The 24,861-nt window shown below is 34.3% G+C and overlaps 2 protein-coding genes across 3 annotated transcripts; both read right to left on the bottom strand.

The window, feature by feature from the left end:
- Positions 1–38: 38 nt before the first annotated feature.
- On the bottom strand, positions 39–13,316 carry LOC128220533 (beta carbonic anhydrase 1-like). Of its 2 annotated transcripts, none has more exons than XM_052928965.1 (4): positions 13,183–13,316; positions 6,708–6,935; positions 5,010–5,240; positions 39–1,650 (listed from the first exon to the last, which is right to left on the bottom strand). In XM_052928965.1, exons 1-4 carry the CDS (start codon positions 13,282–13,284, stop codon positions 1,432–1,434), a joined length of 780 nt encoding a protein of 259 aa, XP_052784925.1. In that variant the 5' UTR covers positions 13,285–13,316; the 3' UTR covers positions 39–1,431. The 2 variants fall into 2 exon arrangements, with proteins under 2 accessions (XP_052784925.1, XP_052784927.1); XM_052928967.1 differs by lacking the exon at positions 13,183–13,316 and adding an exon at positions 12,921–13,049.
- Positions 13,317–16,974: 3,658 nt separating this feature from the next.
- Positions 16,975–18,538, bottom strand: LOC128220777 (uncharacterized). The gene is made up of 2 exons (XM_052929303.1): positions 18,331–18,538; positions 16,975–17,889 (listed from the first exon to the last, which is right to left on the bottom strand). The coding sequence occupies exons 1-2, from the start codon at positions 18,391–18,393 to the stop codon at positions 17,602–17,604; spliced, it is 351 nt and encodes a 116-aa protein (XP_052785263.1). The 5' UTR covers positions 18,394–18,538; the 3' UTR covers positions 16,975–17,601.
- Between the last annotated feature and the right edge of the window lie 6,323 nt (positions 18,539–24,861).

Raw genomic sequence — 24,861 nt, 5'->3', positions numbered from 1 at the left:
TTGAACAAACTCAAAATCTTTATGATAGGATCAAGCCTGTTTTTTTAATGCACAATAATATTCTCCTTTTACTCAGTTTAGACAGTATAAAATGAAATTATTAGTCAAGATTATCATGATGAATAATTTTTTGTGTTGTAAAAAAAGTTTAATTAATTAATTTGGCTAAATGAAATGATACTTCAGCATTAAATCCTTAACATTTTTGAGAAATTGGGGCCAAGTTTATGAAGGCATGAGGATTTACACATACATACACAAATCAAATTAACATAGTCAAAACCAAACTAATCACAGATGGTGCATTATAAAGTTAAATCAGATTATAACCCAACATTTAAAGCCAAATGAGATCCCCCATCAGCCTCCAATAAGTAACAGCTTCATCCTTTAGTATTCCATTTTTACTATTTAATCGACATGACATCACATTTTGGACCCTGCTTGCTGAAAACACATTATAATCTAAGTCAGTTAGAAAGTATCGTGTCGCATTTTAATGAGTAAGAGCTCACTTTCCCCACCCTTCTTAATTGTAATGACTGTACACACTATGTTGTAACTATTCCGAAGTACCGAAGAAATTTCATTACCACTATAAGTAAGCCAATGTAATAAGAGACAAATATACAGATACTATACATGTTAGATAATGCTATACATTTAATGCTTACTATAAATAGAGTAAATCTAAGCAGCAGTTGCTTACTATATCTAAAACAAAATTAAGATACTGATAAACCAGTTGGCTGAATTTTAACCAAGATCCTGTACAAAAGAACAAGAATCAAGGCCAACCATACCAGCGACATGTAACATAAGAGAACAAAAAGTCCTCAACATATCATTATAAGTATGTTTGAATAACCACCTTGGCATGGTCAGTGAAAGGCCATTGACAACTAGCTACTAACTGGGGGTGTAAACCGGTGTTAAAACTCTCAATGTTACACTTCGGTGGTCAAAAACAGCACAAGCCCACAAGCCCTGCACTGATATAATGTTTTCCGGGCTTGCTCAAATTCTGGGTTTGATACAGCAGGGATTGTTCATATATATAATGCCAAGCAGTAGTATATGAATTTGAGCTTGTTCATCCAAAAGACTAATTTTGAGGACTGTCACTTGCCCACAAATTTAAGACAATATGTCTGGGCAAAAGCCTTATCAGTGCCAGTGTCTTCTTTTTGGCAATGAAGCTACAAAAATGCAATATCAAGCAATAAATTTACTGTCAGTTCTTAAAATGAGCATAAAGACATTTAAAATATTGCAAGAAAAATGTATTCATATATGTACACAAACATATGAACATGTATCATACTGAGAAAAACAACTGTCCAAAACTAATGACCTTGAAAGAGCACACAACATGAAGTCTTAAACCAAAGAACACCCAAAGTAGAGCTGTATTCCAAATACACGGGGCTTCTAGTTTTTTTCTTCAGACACAGCATCGACTTCCTGCATCAGGCCGAAGTAACTTCTCTCGTTTACCTCCACAAACCGTTGACGCTGTCGACTCAACAAATGTACGTTACCAGTATGAATGTCGTACCACAGTGCGTGAAGCATTAAGTCATTGTTCACTAAACGTTCCTTTAGGAAAGGATAAGCTGCTATGTTTTCCAGTTGCTGAATGCAGTTTACCTGTAATTATTTGATTTTTAATATCAATACTGAAGTTAACATTAGTCACTTTCCAAAAATGTTTTGATACCAAACTTTAAAATATGTTATTTAAACTTGTTATCTGTTTGAACCTTCTACTGAAGACTTGATTCACCAAGCCTCATGGTTTTTGTCTGGCAGATAAAATTAAACTCTAACAGTCATAGTTTCAAATGTGTGTGGTGTTTATACTTCATTGCTTTGGCCATAGAATAGGGTACAGGGTAAAGCATACCAACTTTAAGGCGCACACCATGAAGCGTACCAGCTTTTAGGTCTACCAATTTTTAAGTGTACCAACAAGAAGGCATACCAACATTTAGGTGTACCAACAAAGTGGCATACCAACATGAAGGCATAACAAAATGAAGACATACCAACATGAAGGCATACCAACATGAAGACATACCAACATGAAGGCATGCCAACATGAAGACATACCAACATGAAGGCATAACAACATGAAGACATAACATGAATACATACCAACATGAAGACATACCAACATGAAGACAAACAAACATGAAGGCATAACAACATGACGACATACCAACATGAAGGCATACCAACCTGAAGACATACCAACATGAAGACATACCAACATAAAGGCATACCAACATGAAGACATACCAACATGAAGGCATAACAACATGAAGGCATAACAACATGAAGACATAACATGAATACATACCAACATGAAGGGAAACAAACATGAAGGCATAACAACATGAAGACATACCAACATGAAGGCATGCCAACATGAAGACATACCAACATGAAGGCATAACAACATGAAGACATAACATGAATACATACCAACATGAAGACATACCAACATGAAGACAAACAAACATGAAGGCATAACAACATGACGACAAAACCAACATGAAGGCATACCAACCTGAAGACATACCAACATGAAGACATACCAACATAAAGGCATACCAACATGAAGACATACCAACATGAAGGCATAACAACATGAAGGCATAACAACATGAAGACATAACATGAATACATACCAACATGAAGGGAAACAAACATGAAGGCATAACAACATGAAGACATACCAACATGAAGGCATTTCAACATGAAGGCATAACAACATGAAGGCAAACAAACATGAAGGCATAACAACATGATTCTTTTTGAAGACATACCAACATGAAGGCATACCAACATGAAAGCATACCAACATAAAGACATAACAACATGAAGACATACCAACATGAAGGCATACCAACATGAAGACATACCAACATAAAGGCATACCAACATGAAGACATACCAACATGAAGGCATACCAACATGAAGACATACCAACATGAAGGCATACACACATGAAGGCATTTCAACATGAAGGCATAACAACATGAAGGCAAACCAACATGAAGGCCAACAAACATGAAGGCATTCCAACATGAAGGCATACAAACATGAAGGCAAACCAACAAGAAGGCAAACCATCATGAAGGCATAACAACATGGAGGCATACCAACATGAAGGCGTACCACCATGAAGACATACAACATGAATACATACTAACATGAAGGCATTCCAACATGAAGGCAAACCAACATGAAGGCAAACAAACATGAAGGCATTCCAACATGAAGGCATACAAACATGAAGGCATTCCAACATGAAGGCATACAAACATGAAGGCAAACCAACATGAAGGCATACAAACATGAAGGCGCAACAACATGAAGGTATACCAACATGAAGGCGTACTAACATTTAGGTGTACCAACATGAAGGCGTACTAACAAAAAGGCATTCCAAAACAAGGCCTACTCAAACAGCAATTTATTATATTTTTTAACTTTCCCTGATAACTTTATTTACGCTACTTTTTCTAAACCATTAAAACACTAGTTTAATCATTTATTATTGTCTTTATCGCTTTAAGATGTAACATGTATTTGGGACAATTTCTCCAAGTTTTATGCGTTTATCTGTTTTTCTAAGCTCTGTCAAAAGCACTGAGAGCAAATAATAAAGCCTGTCTGTTTTTCTGAGTGTTTTGTGTAAGTGAACATGTGAAACAAGATTATCTTATATCATCTTATTAGACTACTGTGAAATCATTAATGTTCGTGGGGCATTAATGTTCGTGGTTTTCGTGGGTTGGGTGATCCACAAATTCAAGATCCCACGAAATATAAACCCTTTATTCACTTTTTCAATTGCCTTGTTACGTACATACTCTAGTACTAGTATATTATTTACAGAGGCCGCAGTATACAGTGTTAAAACCTGTCTCACTGTATAACTTACGATCATTATTCTGTTAAAATATTATAAATGCCTTTAACAGATAATGAACCAAATAAATTAAATGTGTTTTATGCAGCAAATGACACTTATAAGCACGTGTTTAAACGTTTGCTGTTAATGAAAATCTCCAAGTTTACAAGATGTGCGTGATGAGTGTCTGTACTCAATTTTTTTATTTAATGAAATAATTAATCGATTACTAGTACATTGAAGGTTACTAAGCACCGAACGTAAAATATACGCACCTTTTCGGTGTTTTCACAGTTTGCAAAATTCTTAACTGGCATTCAATGGCTTCCCCTATCTGTATTTATGATCAGGGTACATCTTCTTTTATTACCTTTATTCCCAATTTAATCGATAAGTGACATGGGTATATATATATGCACTAATTGGCATGTCGTACCACATTAGCGAGTGTCATAAACAGAGTGACATAGAAGACGGAAATCACGGGCCAGCGCGTGGATATTATGCAGACGATCTAGGACGATCGCATCTTCGATTTTTTTTTTCAAAAATGAAAATCCACGAATTCAAGTACCCACGAAATTGTTTTTTTTTCGGCAAACCACGAAATTTCATGCCCACGAACATTAATGATTTCACAGTATTTGACTTTCTAGCTATGACATACATTATTTTAACTGATTTGTTCCACAAGCATTGTGAAGGAAGTAATTACAACATACCCCGGTAAGCCTCATCACATTTTTTGGCAAGTATAAGGTCTTGTGCTGTTGGGACCAATATTGAGGTAATGGCATGTCAAAACTGCTGACAACACCAAGGATATGGCACTTATATTAGGAGTTTTTCCAACACTATTTTTTTGCCAGAGTTATGAGCCTTCCTTTACATGTGTGTATCATGTCTGGCAACCTGAGTACCAAGCTTCATTTTAATATCTTGAACAGTTTGTGAATTTTGAGTTAAGGCAACAGATTTTGCAAGCCACTGACGACAAAGACACCGAGGCCATCACAATACCTCCATTTGTTTCCTTTAAGAAACAGTCAAGCCTTGTTAAAAACAATGACTGACACCCCAACATTACCTGTGACAGCTTATCAACCAAGTTGTGATTCTGATCGGGATCTATGAACACACTGAAAAATTTAGAATCAGTCTCCTGTTTGTACGGTACTGGCCCAATAAAGTCATTCCCTTCATTCAAGAAATTAAACTTTTCTATAGTCTTTGCGCCATGCTTTTTAATCCACAGCTCCAGAGGAGAACCAGTTTTCTTATCCATCTCATTTCGAAGTTCAAAAAGAAGTCGCATAGCCTGGAAAAGATCAATAAATGCTGATGTTGTGTTATTCCTGAAAGAGAAATTTATTTATCAAACTGCAAGACATAAGTGGATCATGTTATAACTTCAAGTCTACACATGTAATGTTTGTTTTATTGTTAGTAAATGAGCGGACGTGATTTATTAATAAAAACGTTTAATTTTCAAAATAAATTGTATCATTTTTGAAAACAAGAGTGCCAACTGCCACACAATATGCCCGTCCTAGGTTAAGGACACGAAATTTGGTGACAAGTGGATGTACATTAAGACAAAATTAGAGAGCGGAGGCTGTTTTTGCCAATTCAAGGGTCATAAATCTTGAGTGACAGAGGCAACATGGCTGTTATCGAACCTGACAAAGACATTCTGTCCTTACTCAATCTGACTTAACTTGGTGATTAGGCCTAAAATAAAAAATTTCTTGTTTGGAGTAACGCGACCGACCCATAAAAATCGTTGCCTACTCAAATTTTTTTTTGGCATTTTGATCCGCAAATTTTTTTTTCAACGCCTTTCCGCTACTATTTTCTGTTTCTGCTCTTTTCTTCTGTTTCGGTTCTTTTCGATTTGTAGACACACTCGTAGAGCTTCGGTTTTTATCGCTGATCGCAATGAGCGTTTCGAAAACATGGCTGACTGCAAGTTTGTCGAACGTGAACGGAACGAAATTACATTTTGTGTGACAATAAATTACTTAAATAAAAAATTTAAAAACAACTTTGTAAGAAAATTCAATGTCGACTACACATGATACGATGTATTTGATATTTTAATGGAGAATGATGAAACAATCCCGGAGAGCTACTACGACAACTTCGAAAAAATGTCAAAAATAACGGTCTCGTCAAAGCCCTCAGAGACTGCAACAGAAAAATTTAGTCCACATTCATATGACAGGATTTCAGTCTCATCAAGTGAACTACAAGTACACAAAGCCATTGTATGATTGTATGTAAACCAATTTGTTTCACATTTTCGTTTGCTTATCTTGAGTGTCATAAGTTTGTTTTGTTGAGTTCATCTCTGTGTCAGTCTTAAGTAGATTGAAATTCTTTGAAATTAAAAAAATAAAGGAACAGAAGTTAAGATGTTTGTTGTTCAAAAGTTTATTACAATGCCTTGAATAACTAGTGTTATGTAGTGAATGTACTGTACACAAGATCCAGTTGTCGTTGGAGAAAAAAAAAAACAAAAAAAAACCTACCTACCTACCCTTAAAAAATCTGGGTAGGGTTACTCCAAACAAAAAAAAATTTAAGGTTGGCCTTATTGGACAAAGACTTCTAAAGTTATTGAGTTTACAAAGCCAATTTTAGGTAATATAATTAAAGGGTGATAACTCTCCAGTGACAAGAGCAATATTGCAGGGACAGCATACTGTCCGCCTTCCCCGTACTCCACTGGTAAAACTATAATATGTCCTGTTTTATAAATGGTCATATAATAGAATAGTCGTACCTTACAATCTGAATGCCCTGCCACAACCACATGTCGGATCTTCTGTCTTACACAGGTCAACTCCAAGGCTCCGGCAGCGCTGGTTGTGTTGGCGATTTGCAAAAGATCATCGGGGTAAGGCACAAAGTTGCCAGCATTTTTGATAATATAGTTGTCACCAATCTCACTGTTGGTAAACGATGAAGACACCACCCTGCTGTCCATGCAACTGAACATCAATGACAGAGGCTGAAAACAAAATCAGTCCAGAAGTATAGTTCTATAATATGCTGTAATTACATAATATAACAAGAGGGCCTCAAAGCAAACGCCAATAATTTTCTGTTGTTTTTTCCAATCACAAAGGGGCATAACTCAACAATTATTTATGTAAGAGGTATGGCCTATGGGCCTTGCTTTACAAATGCTTTATGTCTCCGGCAACATGTATACCTCTTTGAATTTCAATATCTTGAATGTGTTTGAGTTATGGCCAAATTCAGAACAAGTTTGAGTTATGGCCAAGTTCAAAGTTTTCACATTACAATGACATCGACACATCTACTGCTGATGAGACTTAGTAATGACAGTACCTGGATTTTTCTCTTTGAAAGACAGACAAGCTAAAGAATGCAAAAAGATTGTAGGTAGTTAACAAGAGTGCCGTGGAGCGACCAACACATGCTTGTCTATTGTTTTTTGGAACTGGACAATTATAAATGGTTGCTATACCTTTATGCATATTGTCTATGGCAACATGTTTACACAGGTTTATTTGAATATCTGCACAATGTTGATGACACATAGGTCATTGATGCTATCACAAAATCTCAACTTTTTCTTTTCGAAAAACAGTTTAGCTCCAAAGCAGATAAAAATTATCATACTCTTTTAAGCCAAATGTCATCATATTTTTTTTTTTCAATTTCTGTTAAAAGAAAATTCCCAATCTGTCTTGACAAAAGGTCAGTGACTGTAAGTGGAAAATTTATTGCAACGAGTAATTGGACCCCTTCGAAGGTTTTATATGGAATGCTTTTTCCCTCAAGAACAAACATTATCACAGTCCCAAGTTTAGACTTATCAACACATCTGATAGGCTTCAATTAATGGTGAAAAAGTGTAAAAATGGCTTTTTATTATCATAGACATATGTTTACAAATTTCAAAGGACATTCAACTATTACCGTCCCATTAGCTAACCAACAAATTACTGTACTGATTTAATGTGACAACTGAAAATTAGGTATTTGTTGAAAAAAATCAAAGAAAACAAAGTTAATATATTTCTAGCCATCAGTTAAGTGACAAAAGTGTTCATGATTGAATTAAAGAAGGACATTATAGTTGAACACTTGGTGTATTAATTTTAATGCATTATTATGTTATACTCATTTCACTTAAGGATCAAAATAAAAACAAGACTGATCTTAGGTAATCTCCATAATTAAAGGGCAATAACTCTGGAGTGACTACAGCGATAAGGCTGGTTATCAAAGTTGTCTGAGATATTATGCCCAAACACATTCTGACCAAATTTGGTGATGATTGGACAAAGTCTTCTCAAGTAACTGATCTGGCCCCCACACCCATATACAGCGAGGTGAAACTATCGTATTTCCCAATCAATGAAAGGCCATATAAAAGGCATATAACTTGTTCACAGATAAAAAATATATTGTGGCGCTGTTTTTAACTGGGGAATGTTGTGGCCATTATTTGTAGCTATTATTTGAAAACCCCATTAACCCTAAACCCTTAACCCTAAACCCCTAACCCTAACCCCATATACGTTGTGCATCTATCAAGTATTAAACCATATTATATGTCCCCCTTTAAACGTGATTCACTAATGTTTATCATATCCCACTGATTAGCCATAATATGCCAAATGTTTAGAATAAACACAGTCAATTTCCCATAAATGTATGTAGCACGATAATAACAATTTTGCAATGATTAATAATTCTAAAATCAAGCCAACTTTAAAGCTATAAAAACATGCACTAAAAACATTGTTATTAAACGGTATCAAAAATTATGTTTGCACAAATGTGCTATACAGTAAAAAGCATGAGATGAACAATGTAGGATACAGTGTTACATTATTGCAGCCATAAGGTTTTAGTAAGAAACAATATTATAACTGATTTTTTCATTGTTTTCAAAAAGTGAAATGAACAATAAACAAACATTAATAATGTATTTCTATAAAATTATTATAATGAACTTTCTCTCAAAAATTAGATTCATCTTGTCCATTCTCCTTGTTTAGGACTAATAAAGTTGAAAAGCCTGAGAGTAAAAAACAAACATTTTGTCAAAAATAAGCTTAAAATACATTGTAAATTAGTGTATGTTCATCTTTATATTTAATATGTAACACCTATGACATCTGACAAACATCCAATAATGACTTGACTTGCCCCCATTACTCAAAATTTCCCCTTTAAGAAATCAGCATTTTTAAAAAGTCCTAAATATGATGATCTCAATGCATTCATGACCTTTAAATTCATATAGGATTAAAAAGTTAAATATATGTATAATAGTGTCACAGACCTAAAAACCATCTATGGTTTTCAGGTCCGTGATAGTGTGGAATTATTTTGAATGGTGAATCAGTATTATTAACAATATCAGATTTTTGTTTGTTTGTCAAATTTCTGCTATTTGTCCACAATTCCCATGTTAACGAGCTTTGACCACTTTCCCCTGAAGTTAGTGAGTGCCCTGAATCTAATTAACATATGTTCTTAATATGGATCAAGTTGTGCTGGACGTCCCCAATATGAATGAAACTAGATGGTTAAGTGAAATTGTATGTGACTAATACCATAACAGCTGAATTTTAATGTCATTCATTTTGTCTTGTGAAAGCATGTTGTGACACTGCATCCCATTGATCAAATATGCACTGGCTTAGAAAAACTGTCATGTGCATTGCAAATTCATGGCATACTGGTCATTGTTGTGATAAATATCACATTTTTTTGCTTTTGTCCTAAAGTATCTGTGTTAAGTTTGGATTCTCAGAAAAGTTAAATAAAAAACAAGAGCTGTCACAGTATGTGACGATTGCCCCCGAATGTGACATTGACCTATGAACAAGGTCAGTACATGAAAAGTTGATCTTGCCTTCACATATCAAATACATTTGGCAAGTTATTTTAAATTGCCTCTGAACATAAAAATTACCACCCATATTTGAGAACCTACACTCTTATGACCTTATATTCAGCATTCCATTGTGAATAAACACTTAGTGTATCTTTCACCTTAGAGCTAGGGACATGGGTCTTGCGCGCGACACGTCCTCTTGGTATGCCAAACACATGTGGCAAGTTATTTTAAAATCTGTCCATACAAGGGAAAGTTACAGCCCGGACATGACAACCTATACTCTATGTCCTTATATGCAGCACTCCATTCTGAATAAACACTAAGTGTGACCTTGACCTTAGAGGTAGGGACAAGGGTCTTACACGTGATACGTCATCTTGGTATGGGGAACACATATGGCAAGTTGTTTTAAAATCTGTCCATACAAGGGAAAGTTACAGCCCGGACATGACAATCTATACTCTATGTCCTTATATGCAGCACTCCATTGTGTATAAACACCTAAGTGTGACCTTGACCTTAGAGGTACGGACACGGGTCTTGCACGCGACACGTCGTCTTGGTATGTGTAACACATGTGGCAAGTTGTTTTAAAATCTGTCCATACAAGGGAAAGTTACAGCCCAGACATGAGTTATTGAACCGGACACACGGACGGACGGAAGGACGGTGCGATTTTAATATGCCCACCTTCGGGGGCATTAAAACACACGAGAAAACCTCATTTTTCCATTGATGGCAGTCTCACAGGTATTTGAGATACACATTTTCAAATGAATCACACAATAACTATTAATTGTACAATAATAAGATGACAGAAAAGATGTATGCAAAACGTATTTTTTAAATCTGTTTGGCATTAAAAACAAGTTGACCATTAAATGCCTTTTTTTCTTGGATTACCTGAAGTAACACTTTGTTGTCAAGCTGAATGATAAAGACAATGTTCTGTTACTTTCATCAATTTGATTATTGGGTTAAATTTTTCACATCTCATTTGATTTGGTAATAAAATGGTAAACCATTTGATAGTGACAGAGTTCTAAGTTAAATTTGCATTCATCATTAATGATTCTGCAATGTCATGATGTCACAATTTCACATGTATTTTGCTTCTTTTATGATACACAATACCAAATCCAATGTTTGTTGGTGATTTCAACAGTGCTTTTTCCACCATTTTGGTAGGGATTCTGGACCTTTCTGATTTTGGAAAAGTCATTGGAAATTCTAAGTTTGGCTCAAAATGAATGAATGGGTCTAGGGCAGTGCCTTGGTGGGGGTTCAGAGGCTCTGAAGCACCTGGGGTTTAAGCATTTTAAAAGCCTTAGATTGCATTTAATAAGCACATTGTTATGCAATAACATAACATTTAATTTCGAAGAAGCACAAGTTATTAGCACTTTGCCATTCTATAACATATCATTTTTTTATTGACAAAAAATATGGGTAAGTACATCAATGAATAAATATTGCAAAAACTGAGACATATATAAATATATAGTTATGTTGATTTCTGTCTAATGCCTGCATACAATAGTGTCATAAAATTAAATAATATGATTATGAGATAAACTTAATATAAATGGAAATTCAAACAAATATACATTGTCAAACCTAGGCCATACCACGGACCTAAAAACAGTTTATCTAAATTAAGTGGGACCTAAAAACAGTTTATCTAAATTAAGTGCGCACAACATCATAACGAAATTTGCATATCATGTGACTTTCAGACTACCTAAAATTCTATGGTTTGCATTTTTTAACTAAGACGTTAATCACGCAACAACAAAGCTGTTGAGCTAAATATTAAAATTGTTTTTGCTACTATGAGCCATAATAATTAAAGGATGTCATTGTTAATCTGTGAAAGCAATAAAATTCCGCAATAATTAGCCAGTTGTTAACTAGGCTGTGACTGCATGCCCATATTATCGGATTTGTTGTCACAACAGGCGGATGTGCTCGATTTGTTATAGTGACTGAATCGATTATCATGCAGCCGCATGGGAGCAGCTTACGTCATTTTAAGAAAAAAAATCTTTTAAATCGTTGTCTCCATAAATTCGCCTTATTTGAAAAATTGTCGCCTCTTTTGCAATTTTGTCCCAAATGGTGAGAATGGTGAACGCCAGCGGGAAGCCTGAATATATAAAAAATAATATAATGCAATTGTTTAACAGAATTACATGGTGGGTGAAAAAGTGGTACCGAACTGGATCTTACCAAATTTGACCAAGAATATTGCAGTGAATGTTTTTTGGAATTATTTTCACAAACTGTGCCCTGCAAATTTGGAAAAAAGTTGACTTTGTGGAAAAAAACAAGTTCATAAATGTAATCTGCATTTATCAAATTGTGAAAAAATATTAATTTCAGGGAAAAATTGACAATTTTTTTGGAAGGGGAAACAGACTTTAGAAGGCAGTAAATTGCACCAAGAAAACTCGACTAAAAGAGACTTGCGCCCTCCCCACTTAACTGGTACCTAGTCTTAAATATTAGACGTGTTATACGGGATTCTTCCAATCCCTAACGTCTAAACGGGAATGTGCAAAAAACGGGGGTGTTTTAAAAATATTGAAATTGTTTTAAGTGAAGTATTTTATGGTTGAAACAAGCATTTAATGCATTAAAACAAGTTGTTTACCTTTCCAATAAAACGAAAGTTGACTGACACAGAAAACAATTATGCGAAGGGGAACAACTCGATACAATCGTAATAACTCCGCCTCCTCCGACAAAGCTTCGAGATAGACCTCGTTATACAATCGTAACAACTCGGCCATGGCCGAAATGTTCCGAGCGATTTAAAACTGTGCCCTGAAGCCTTGCAGGTGCCCTTCATGTATATATCATTATGTTTTGACAGAATGAAATGAAGAAAAGCTGTCAAACTCATAATATAAGTTGGATATTTATTTTTTGTGTACGGAACTAATATAAAATAACATTATCTGGTAATATTTCTTGTTTTTATGATATTTTATAGACGCTATATGCTTTAACCCCGAATCCTGATCGGAACAACTACCCACTTTTGATACTAAACAATTTGTACATGAAGGATTTGCCATATCAAAAATCTAAAATAATCCGTCAACGTACAATTATTTGGACTAAACTGGTACCATAATACAGCAGAAACAATGAACATGATATCTGAGATTCTGCTTAAAATCAAATTGTAGCATGCAATGGTTCAGATTTTAAAATCATTATTTTACAATGTAATCTTGAGAGTTTGGAGTTTTCCAAGGCCGATTTACATGACCTTCACCTTTGCTTTGCATTCGATGTAGTTCAGTTTTCACAAAATATCTACTGGAACAGCTTGAGTGTTACCGAATATTGTGCAAAATGCAATTACATTTGGATGTTCGCCAACAACTTTCAGTTTAAACAAAGTATGACTCTTGTCGAAAAGCGTGTATTTCACGATTCCCTCGAGCAGTTTAGAAAATCCCCTCATCTTGCGTTTGCTGTCAGTTTCATAGACGCTTGCATCAGCAAAAAACCAGGGCGATACTATTTCCCGGTCCCGGTCTCATCCGGTCCCGGTCTCCTCCGGTCTCTGTTTTCCAAATTGTATAGTAGCTATCGGGCGTGATCAAAAGGTGTTAATGACCGCAGGGGGTAATAGGATTACAAAAGATTACAGTTGATTAAAACATTAGATATTTGATGATAATTATGTCACCATTTATTTCATATTTATATCAATAAAACATATAATAAATTAAGGCAAAGATGAAAACATGAAGTATGCACATGTACTAAAATTAATGTCATGAATAACAAACACATTGTGTGTGTGTGTGTTTTTTAAATTAAATTCAGTTATAAGTATACTATTAATAATAGTAATACAAAAAGAAACAATGGTTGACTACATGTAAATCAAATTTGTAAGTTAACTCAGTACTTCAGGAATTCTATTATCCTTCTTTTGTTTAACTATTGATTTTGTTGCAGCAGATGCGCTTCCACGACCAGTTGCCTTATGTATTTCTGCCAACTGATAGTCTAATTTTAATTTTTATGCCGACGCATTTCATGTGGAATTTTTTCCTGCATGTTCTATTTTCGCAAATAACTAAACTATCGACGAATGCTGGCATTTCACATGAACAGAATGTTTTTAATTTGAAAGTCAAAGGGATCGCGACTTTTCATTTTCTTTATGAAACGGATTTTTTTTTATTTTCTAGACAGCTGTTCCCTCATTTCACTTAAAACGAAATTGACATTTGTATTTACATAACCATTCTTAAAACAAAAATCCACAGCATTAGCAGTTGCAAAGACACCACAGGCATGTACATTTGGTTGTTATAGAAGTCGTGGAACTTTTATAAGTTGAGATTTGTTCCTTTTTATAAATTAGGAGCATCGTAGTTCCACCGATCATGACGACTTTAAATAAAGATTCTTGTATCTTGTAAGTTATATTTCATTTGTAAAATAGCCTGCCGAATATTTCAGAAGTTTATTTATTATCATTTTATTTTGTCAAGGAACTCTTCATAACAGGTTTATGACAATACACAATAATGTCAAACCATGAAAGGTGTAAATGCGTTATACAACGCGTTTCAGAGATTAGCGAATGTCCCTCGTTAAGGGCATGATAAACGGATAAGCCAGTTTTTTTATTACACACGCACTGTTCGGTTCATACCCTATATATATTGTATCGTATCGATATGAGTCGGATATGCAAACATGGAATTTTTCAATTGTAATCATTAATGCTTAAAAAATACAATGTTTGGGGGGGGGGGGGGGGGGGGGTAAACAAAAAAGGAAGAACAATATACAACTTTGACATAACATAATTTAAAAGGTGCAATTCTAAGTTACTTCATACTTTAGCCGTCCTCAATCTTTTATGCAAAAAAACATGAGCATTTGTACTGCCATCGCATCTTTCTCAACACCTTAAACACGAATTGCATAAATAATGTAGACCTATAACAAATTGCATAAATTAAGACATAATGTTTATATATTTTATACCATTTTGTTACATATAAAAACAAATAAGGTTGTCATAATCTTGTTATAAACATCAGCAACACAATCCGTTGCCTGGGGCCATAAGTTATAAACCGGGAATTATGAGACCGGATGAGACCGGATTTTACGAGGAGAGACCGGGAAATAGTATCGCCCAAAAAACGAAACGCTTAAAATCAGACATACCGTCCCGCTTTAAAACGGAGGAAGTGTACTGGCACGCAGTTAATTTTTCACACCAGGGTGAGGTACCGGGAAGAATTTGTTAGAATCGTACACTATTCGTAAACAATCGTCAAGTGTGATAATATAATACCCCCTGTATACTTTCAGGCATTATTCGACTGTGTAAAAGGATAAAAAAACTACGTAACAAGTGTAAAAAGCTTTTGAGTGATTATATGGTATTGCTTATGTAATTGTTAACTCTACTGTAATGTTATAAATGTGAAATATTTCCGTCTGAATTCAAAATTATAATAATTAATTGTTTTAATCAAGAATGATACATGTCTCTTGATAGTCCAGTATTGGTTTTGTATAAAGAAATTAGATATATTTGTATATCTATACCTAATTTCTTTATACAAAACCAATACCTCGACTATCAAGAGATATGTATCATTCTTGATTAAAACAATTAATTATTATAATTTTGAATTAATAGTTAAATTACCGAAAGCTCGTTTTCGTATGCAACACGAAGAAAGGTACTGTTTATGTTGTTATCCCCCGCCTATGAAATAGGGAGGTTGATATTGAAATGGCGTTGTCCTTCCGTCCTTCCGTCCGTCTTTCCTTCCGTCCGTCCTTCCTTCCGTCCGTCCGTCCGTCCGTCCGTCACCTGCGTTTTCTCAGTAACTAGCCGGTAGAATTTCATGAAACTTAAAATAAATATGAACCACTATACTGGAATGATGCCCGTCCAAAAAAAAATTGATTGGTCAATTGTCCTTGGAGTTATTGCCCTTGATTTTTTTGAAAAATGCACATTCACGGCCATTTCTCAGTCACTAGCTGGCAGAATTTCATGAAACTTAAAATAAATATGAATTACTATACTGCGATGATGCCTATTCATTTTTTTTTGGATTGGTCAATTGTACTTGGAGTTATTGCCCTTGATTTTTTGAAAAACTCTCATTTACAGCCATTTCTCAGTAACTAGTTGGTAGAAATTCTTGAAACTTGAAATAAATATGAACCAACATAAACTGCCTGTTTATTTATATTTTGGATTGTGTAATTATATATGAGTTATTTGCCCTTGATTTATTAAAAGATCTATGTTTGCAGCCTTTTCTATGCAACTAGCTGGTAGAATTTCATGACACTTGAAATAAATAAGAACCAACATACTGTGATGATGCCTGTCTATTTTTCTTTTGGATTGGTCAATTTTCCTTAGAGTTATTGTCCTTGATTTATTAAAAAATCATTGTTTGCAGCCGTTTCTCAGTAACTAGCTGCTAGAATTTAATGAAACTTGAATGTTATATGAACCAACATCCTGCAATGAACTTCTTCGGTGAATTTCTACGGCTAAATTTGTATCTCAACTATTGAGTACGTTCTCAACAACGGAGTACGACTACACTTGACAGTCAATGGAAAACAAACTTCAAAAGGTAAACCAAATTGTTTTTAGAAAATATTATTGTTGTTATTTTGTAGTGGGCAAATGAGCACCTCAGGGACACTAACCATATAATAATACCATTTCAAGCACAAACAAGCCATCAAGCACAAACAAGCCATCGTTGGCGGGGAATATCTTTTCACTGAAAATGCTTGTTATTCAAGAGTTATCGAAGAAGAATTGCATTTCATATGTAATTGTCCATGTTTCAGTTGATCTTATTCAAAGGAAAAGTGATAAACGATATAATTAACTCCTCCGCCTGTGTATAAGTTCATAGAGTTATTGAACCAAAAACATAGACAAGAAATTATACAAATATATTTGTTCGTTAAAAATGTTTTGTGTTTAAAGCGAGCCATATTTAATGTCGAGATTTAACGTTGTTTCTGTTTATCGTTATCTAAATGGATAATATTACTTCTATTCATGTACATGTACTACTATTTCATATGTTGTATTACCTGTTTATTCACCATGTTTGTGTTTATTTATGTGGTTATGAAGACGATGCACCATGTAAAAGTCTTAATAGACTGTTTTGCTCTTTTCTGATAAACTCAGCCATGACTAGCGTTTAGCATCAATTTACAATAAATTGTATGCATATATATTGCATGTATCTTATTACATACATAGATGAACGATTTAACAAGTAAGAGTTCAAGTTTACAGTGCTGGTTTACAATACAAGTGTACAGTATAAGTTTACAGTACGAGTTTACAATACAAGTTTACAGTGCAAGTTTACATTACAATAGTTAACAGTACAAGTTTACAATACAATTTACAGTACAAGTTTACAATACAAGTTTACAGTAAAGGTAACTGTACAAGTTTACAGTACAGGTAAAAGTACAAGTTTGCAATACAAGTTTACATACAAATTTGCAGTACAAGTTTAAAATACAAGTTTACAATACAAGTTTTCAATACAAGCAACAGTACAAGTTTGCAGTACAAGTTAACAGTACAACTATACAATACACGATACAGTTGCAGGTGGTCTTTTACTTTTTATTGGCGATGCATCATGTCAGAACAACGTCAAATACAGTGTGTAATAACTCATGTATATACAAAAAGTAAACTCTTGATTCTGTGAGTGAACTATTATCAAACCATCTACCATTATACATACTGTGACGTCACAACCACAGCAATTAGAAAACACGTCACGGGAAACAGTATAAGGAAAGCAAGTTTATATCTGTCCTCTTTTGTAAACTCAAAATCGCCAAATCTTTTACGTAGATTTTCTTTTCCTTCATCGAGGTAGTCAAGATCGAGTGCGTTGTCAGGCACGGCATTTTGAGCGTCGACTGAAGCGCCTAATTGTCCTGTGTTTCGGTCAGCAGTGTCTGTATGCGATGTCACCTCCGTTGCTTCTGACTGGAAGGCTTTATTTTGAGCGCCGTCCTGAAACGGTTAAAACGTCATAAAAAATGTTGTTGACCCCTGATTAATGAGATGAAAAATAAAAAAAATGGGGTAAAATGAGCTCCTGTGTGATTATAAAAGAAAACATCGGTTCGGTATGGCTGCAACAAATACCAAATGTGGGTAATAGTTAGATGACATGAAGTTAAATCTTAATTACGAAGAACGGGCGGAGTGAGCGTAGCGAACGAGTCCTTATTTATCATTAAGATTTCATTTCAGGTCACTTTCACTAAGTAAAATGTAGGTTAGACATGCAATCGATTGAAACACTGGAGATTACCATAATATATTTTAAAGATTTTATATCTCATGATATAGTATCAGATATATTATAAATCATAATTGTATTACTCTGTGAAAACTAATAAAAAAATATTGTAAACACAAAGTACTGTATATATATACGCGTACTCCTACCTGAACCTTTGTCTCATTGTGTGTCTGTTCAACATTGTACATATATTTCCTTGTTTTGGGCATCCTGTTAGTCTTAATTAAATCCGTGTTCTTGTGAATACAGTATGCTGTTGAACTATGTCAAGATCATTGACTTAAACCATTTACTTTATTCATAGTTTTCACAAATATCAACTGTTGTGGTAATCGCTTCAGTTACCGAGTTGCTTTAAACGTTATCTTAACATTTTTACTGAATTCGGAATGGTAATTTACTTCACGCTTCATACGGCATGGAGAAGGTAGAAATAAGTCAAGCCAGACGAGGTCATATAAGCCTTTACAAAAACAATGTTAAGATTTTAAATCATGTTATCGGGTTGAATATATATTTGTGACGTGATTTTTTTTCCAAAAAAGGATCAAGTCTGTCTGTCTATCAAGCACTCTTCATGTTTCAAGACTCCTGAACATTTAAATAGCTAACTAAAGTTTCAAAAAGGATTTTCATTTGTGGACATTTTTTTCGCACCGTTTATAAAAACGGCCAGCGCGCTACACTAAAGAATTGTTAATTAACAATAAAACTATTTATATGATATTTATTTATGAGTGACAAACACACTTGAACTGGAAATGAAATATAATAACATGAAGGTTTTATGTGTACCGCTGCGTGCAGTTACATAACTAATGTTTAAACGGAGAGGGATATAAAAATCTGCCTATTTTACCTGAACATTTTACACAATTACAAACAATCTCCCAGGGTTTTAAAATCTTGACGAATATGTACGGGTATAAGCGATGCATGTTTTCGAGCCCGGCTTCCAGAACCACTGCTCGTACGTGTGGTTTTGCATGGTACGAGATCTGTATTCTCTTCTGTCCTTTTCACTGGCTCTCAGAACCACCGGTCGTACGTTTGTGTGATTTTGCATGGTACGAGATATGTATTTTCTTCTGTCCTTTTCACTGGCTCTCAGAGCCACCGCTAGTACGTGTGGTCGAGCATGGTACGATATATGTCTTCCCTTCATTCCTTCTCTCTGGCTCTCAGAGCCACCGCTAGTACGTGTGGTCGTGCATGGTACGATATATGTCTTCTCATCTGTCCTTTTCACTGGTTCTCAGAGCCACCTCTCGTACGTGTGGTCGTGCATGTCTTTATTTTTTCCCAGATCATATTCTCCCCACAGCTGGGAAAAATAAGATCTCTACTGTCACACATTTCGAGGATATACGTCACTGCTCCTGGGGAATTTGTGATCGAAACCGGTTTTTATGTGCCATGAAATCACATTCCTCAAAGGTCAGAAATTGCATGATTTTGTTGAGTCACATTTGTCACAGATTGCCATTGTCAGTATTGCAGATATATTTTGTTGATTTACATGTTTTCGTATATATTCTAGTTATAAAAAATCGTTGATTATGTTGATGGTATTGTCTTTTATTGTTATTGTTGATGCTGTTAGTTCTCGACTTGGCTGCAATTGTAGGCGCAGTAGCGGTTGCTGTAAAGATAGTTATTTTTTATGTTGTTGCTGTAAGGGTTTTAGTGGTATAAGTAGGAATAGTTTTGGTTCTTGTTGGCACCGTAAAAGTAGGTGTATGCGTAGTAATGGTAGATAGCATTGTGGTTGTTGTTGTGAATTGTGTTGGCATAAAATAATAGACATGTTATACGGGATTCTTCTTATCCATCGGGGACACAATCCGACCAAGAACAATATAGGGTGGTTAAGTTTTAAGAATTGTTGTTGTTGTTGTTGTTGTAAGAATATGTAATATCGTTTTTGTATAAGCTGTAGTTTTCAGACTATGTTTTGTTGCTGTTGTTTGTTTCAATGACATAGAGGTGGCTATTGTAGGATCTCGGCGTCGGGGGACATATTATATAAACTTCGGGGCTGGCCCAAATATAACTACAACCACTACTTATTATCATTGTTGTAGTAGTAGTAGTAGTAGTAGCAGTAGCAGTAGCAGCAGCAGCAGCAGCAGCAGCAGTAGCAGTATTATTATTATTATTATTATTTTTATTTTATTTTTTATAAATTCTTTTTAGTATTACAAAATATTACAAAATTTATTAAACAGCAATGTCATCGACAACATCTTTGAAGAATATGATTCTCTTGTTTACAATCATTTTGGTTAATCATATGTATCACAGTGCTCTGATTTGCTACAGTAGAGTTAACAATTACATAAGCAATACCATATAATCACTCAAAAGCTTTTTACACTTGTTACGTAATTTGCCATATCATACATCGTAAAAAATCCATACATATACAAATATTTGGACTAGCCTCTGCAAAAGCTAGACTGGACTGATTGTTATTACAAAATTTGGTCAGGCATTAATGTCAAATTATGCTGCTGATCAGGGAGTTATAAAGATTGTTTGGTCTCAGTGCTGACATTACCTACTTAAAGAATATTAAATTAACTATTAGTCTTGTATCTTCATTTGTTTAATGCAGTACACATCAGCGCACTAATCTATGAAACCATATACTGTTTGTAATAAATTTGTACTTCCCATGTTGATGATACTAAATCTCAATGTTTACAATCTTGATCAATGCGTCCCTACATCTGCATCACTTTCATGTGTTGATCTTTTACCTGCGTTTCACATTTTAATACATATGGCCTAAGCGAGGAAGAAATCATATTCATAAGTATTTGCATATTCTAAATTCAATTATATTTTAATTTCGATTGACTTCCGTTTGCAATGTTGCATGACATGCCACGAAATTGATTTGCATAAAATTGTTCGTGCCATTTCTTCCATGTTTTAATCCTCACGGTTCAGTGTTAAATTAACATGATCATGTATATCATTCTTTGGACAATCTAACTCAATATCTGCGTTTGTTGAAAAACTTCACTTGTTTCTTAAATTTGTATAAAATTCATACCAAATTGTATTGTTTTGTTCTTTTTAAAATCCAACATTGCTGCTGTTTTACTCACCTTTGTAAGAAAAAAGTCAATGACGTCACAGTATACTTAACACAAGTCGTCCGCAAAACGTGATCTAAATATTTTGGAAACCTCAATATCGGTCATGTACAAGTCATTTTAGCAACACAAGCTTATCAATTTGTCGAATTGTTTAAAACTCGAACATCATTACACAAATAACGCCTACGGTGGACTTCTCGACAATGTATAATTAGGAAACTCTTTTTTTGGCGGATTTACAATTCAATGTTGGTTTTTTTATATCCGCGCGGAGTGATATTTTCATTTCTATTTGTGCTTAACTCGGACGTTAAATTTGAAAAAAAGATCATTCAACATTTAATGATGAAAAAACACTTCCAATGAAAATTTAAACAATATCAACCTTGAGTTTTTAAATTTCCTTCATGAGTTGAATCATTACTTTCGCCTCAAACTGAGATGAATTATACGGTTTTTCTGTGTGCTCAAATCCTATGAAATCATTACAAAAGCGTCATAGCCGCAAAATGTGGATACTTAGGAAACTGATGGTTTCTAAAAATAACATTGGTTGTTAAGGGAACTAGTATGTTTCTAAGGAGGTCAATTGTTGCTGAGGGGTGTGATGGGTTATAGTATAGTTGTTTTATATCAAAGGTCTGTTATTTGTAGTTCCAGAGAAGATTTTCAATGATATAATTATATACTATATAGAAAACCTGTCACCTCTTTTTCAGGGGAGCTTTAAACCACAGGGCCATACTTTGAACAATCTTTGTAAAAGACATCTACATTGTACACCTATGTCAGACTGCATGCACAATGCTATTAGGAAGTAGTTTTTATTTAAAAAGAGAAGAATTATTTTCTCCCTCTTAATTTGTGCTTGGTATTCAATTCATATAACATGTTACCATGATAACTTAGTGCTGTTGATAAATATTAGGCACTGCCTTCTGTCTAATGCTATTCATATTACTGCTGCAGACTTTTGTACATAGCAAACCAAGTTGAGTAGACTAAGATGAGATGAATATCGTTTTTAAAGTATGAAATATTGAAATGTCTTTTAAATACTTTGACCATCAAATTTCATAACCTGGTGTCAGCAGCTCATCACACTGCTAGTGAGAATGGAATACCAAACATAATTTTATTCTTTATTATATACCCATCATCAATCCACATGCAATACATATCACAAAATACCTTAACCCATTTTCCGCTCCAGTGCAATACGGCCATATGCCACTCTTGTGACGTCAAGTCATAACAAGTATGTTGCGCAATATTAAATTGCCGTCATTAAACCAATGAGTGCATCCTTAAAATGAAATTTATTATGCAAAGATGTGGCTTCTAAGTGATCTAATCAGTAATGTATATAATAAAAGGGTTATTAGTACTGCGTTTTGATCCGGATATGGCGGAATGTCAAATTTGATTCTGGTAGTTTTTTGTAGATTTGATTTTACTCGGCTTGTGCCTTGTGAAATCCGAATCTGCAAAAATCTAATTGAGTTAAATACAACCTCCTGGATCAAAACGCAGGAACAATAAAACCTGTTACCCCGTGGACAGAGCAACTTTAACCAACAGGGTCATTGTAACTTTGAACAATCATTGTAAAAGACACCTATATACAAGATGCTTAAGGAAGTAGTTTGGAAAAATTAAGAATTATTTTCTCCATCTTAATTTGTATGCATTAGAAAACTCAATAATTGCAGCAGTTGGCCATTCTTGTATTGTTATCTGTCACTGTCCTGATAGCTCCCTATCTCAAAAGGTTGTAGGTTCATGTTTCTCCTGGTCAAATATGTCATACCGAAAGAAGATGTTGAATGTAGAATCAAGAAGCTTTCTTTTCAGGCACTCCAAATTGAATAGTACTGTAACATTTGGAGTGCCAAGAATTTGTTGGATTCCTAGGCAACAGGTATCAGGTGTTGCAGTACATTTGGCAAATACTTTTCACCCGTCCTTGTAAATCTAAAATCCATTTCACAAAAGTAGTTCATATAACTTTATTAAGGTTGCTAAATCAGAGTTTGAATAATTCTGTAAACTAGATGTGCCTTTAATTGCAGCAATTTGAACTCCAACTCATATTGTCAATTAAGCTGGTTAGCAATACTGCAGTTCCTTGGTGTGGGGATTGCTTTATTTACTTGAATAAACAAACAGTTCTTGCGCTGGAAAGTACAATGTATTAACATGCATTTTTCTTGCTCTGACTCCATCCAAGCCTTAAATCTTAGATCAACATGTACTTGGGGCTATGTGTAATATCAATGAGAACTATAAACTATGTTCAATTTAGTGCCACTTATGATATTTCATTCCACATACAAAAACACTAACATGTTCTTTAAAACCAATATCCTATGTTATGATAAAACCATTGCCTAGTTGGTAATTTGAAAAGACAAGAAATTATATCTGGTCAGGGTTTGACATAGTCTTTCTAGACAGCTGGACTTGTTTTGCAGTTACTTTGAAAATCTTCAAAAGCTAAACTGAACAAGACTGGAGCAAATAAACCTCACAATACCAAAAGTGGTTTTAAAAACTTACGAGATCATTCTCACATCACCTATACCATTAGTTCTTATCTTCAAACTTAAGTCAACATAATAATTAATGTTTTACATAAATATTACAATGAATAAAACATATTGCAATAAGTGCCAATAACATAGCAATCAAGTATGATCACTATAGGCCTAAACATGAGATTTCAACATTTTCCTGATAAACAATAAATAATTTTACTTAACAATTTTCTCATTATTTACACAAGCTGAAAAACTGGTCTCTTTTGGAATACTTCACATATTTCATGGCTTTCATCATTCAAACTAACATTTTGCTTGTTATTTAAATATTCAATGATTTTGTAAACATTCATATATGATGGTTAAAATAAACATTCATGCTAATAATGCCTACCAAAAGCACCTGACTGACCAATCAGTATCCAATTTTGGCAGGGCTTATTGGTGGTTCATTGAAATCAACCATGACCTCCCACAATCTGCAATGATCAACAGTAGTTAATGAATTATTTCAATTGTTCTTATTTTCATAAACTAAGAAAACAACTGCAGTGAATAAAATTTATTCCTCATCACTGAGAGAAAGTTTAGAAAAATGAACGAAGCCGAGTTACATCTAGTGGGATATCAAATCCTACAAATGTATTCATCATTTTATATAACCGTATTTAGTAAATGTTAAATTTTTGAAAGTCTAAAAAGTTTCATTTTTTTGTATATCAAATAACATTTGTGTGTATAATTTTGATGATATTTTGTGATTCATTTAATTTCATTCTTGTTTCATTTAGTGTTCAATCCCAAGCTTTGATTTGTTCACATTTAAGTGCAAGAAAAGTCACTTAATTATGATCTGAATAAATTCATTGTAATGTAAGGTCACATAAAGGATATATTGTGCTTCTTAAAAATAACATTTTTTCATCTGTTTAAAATTATGTCAAATGCAGTGCATTGAAATTTTACTATGAGTTTAAAGCTGCACTCTCACACATTGAACGTTTTGACAACTTTTTTATTTTTTGTCTTG

The sequence above is a fragment of the Mya arenaria genome, chromosome 15, assembly GCF_026914265.1.
Source record: "Mya arenaria isolate MELC-2E11 chromosome 15, ASM2691426v1".
Taxonomy (NCBI): domain Eukaryota; kingdom Metazoa; phylum Mollusca; class Bivalvia; order Myida; family Myidae; genus Mya; species Mya arenaria.
Note: the sequence above shows the minus strand (reverse complement) of the source record. Positions and strands in the feature narration are given on the sequence as shown.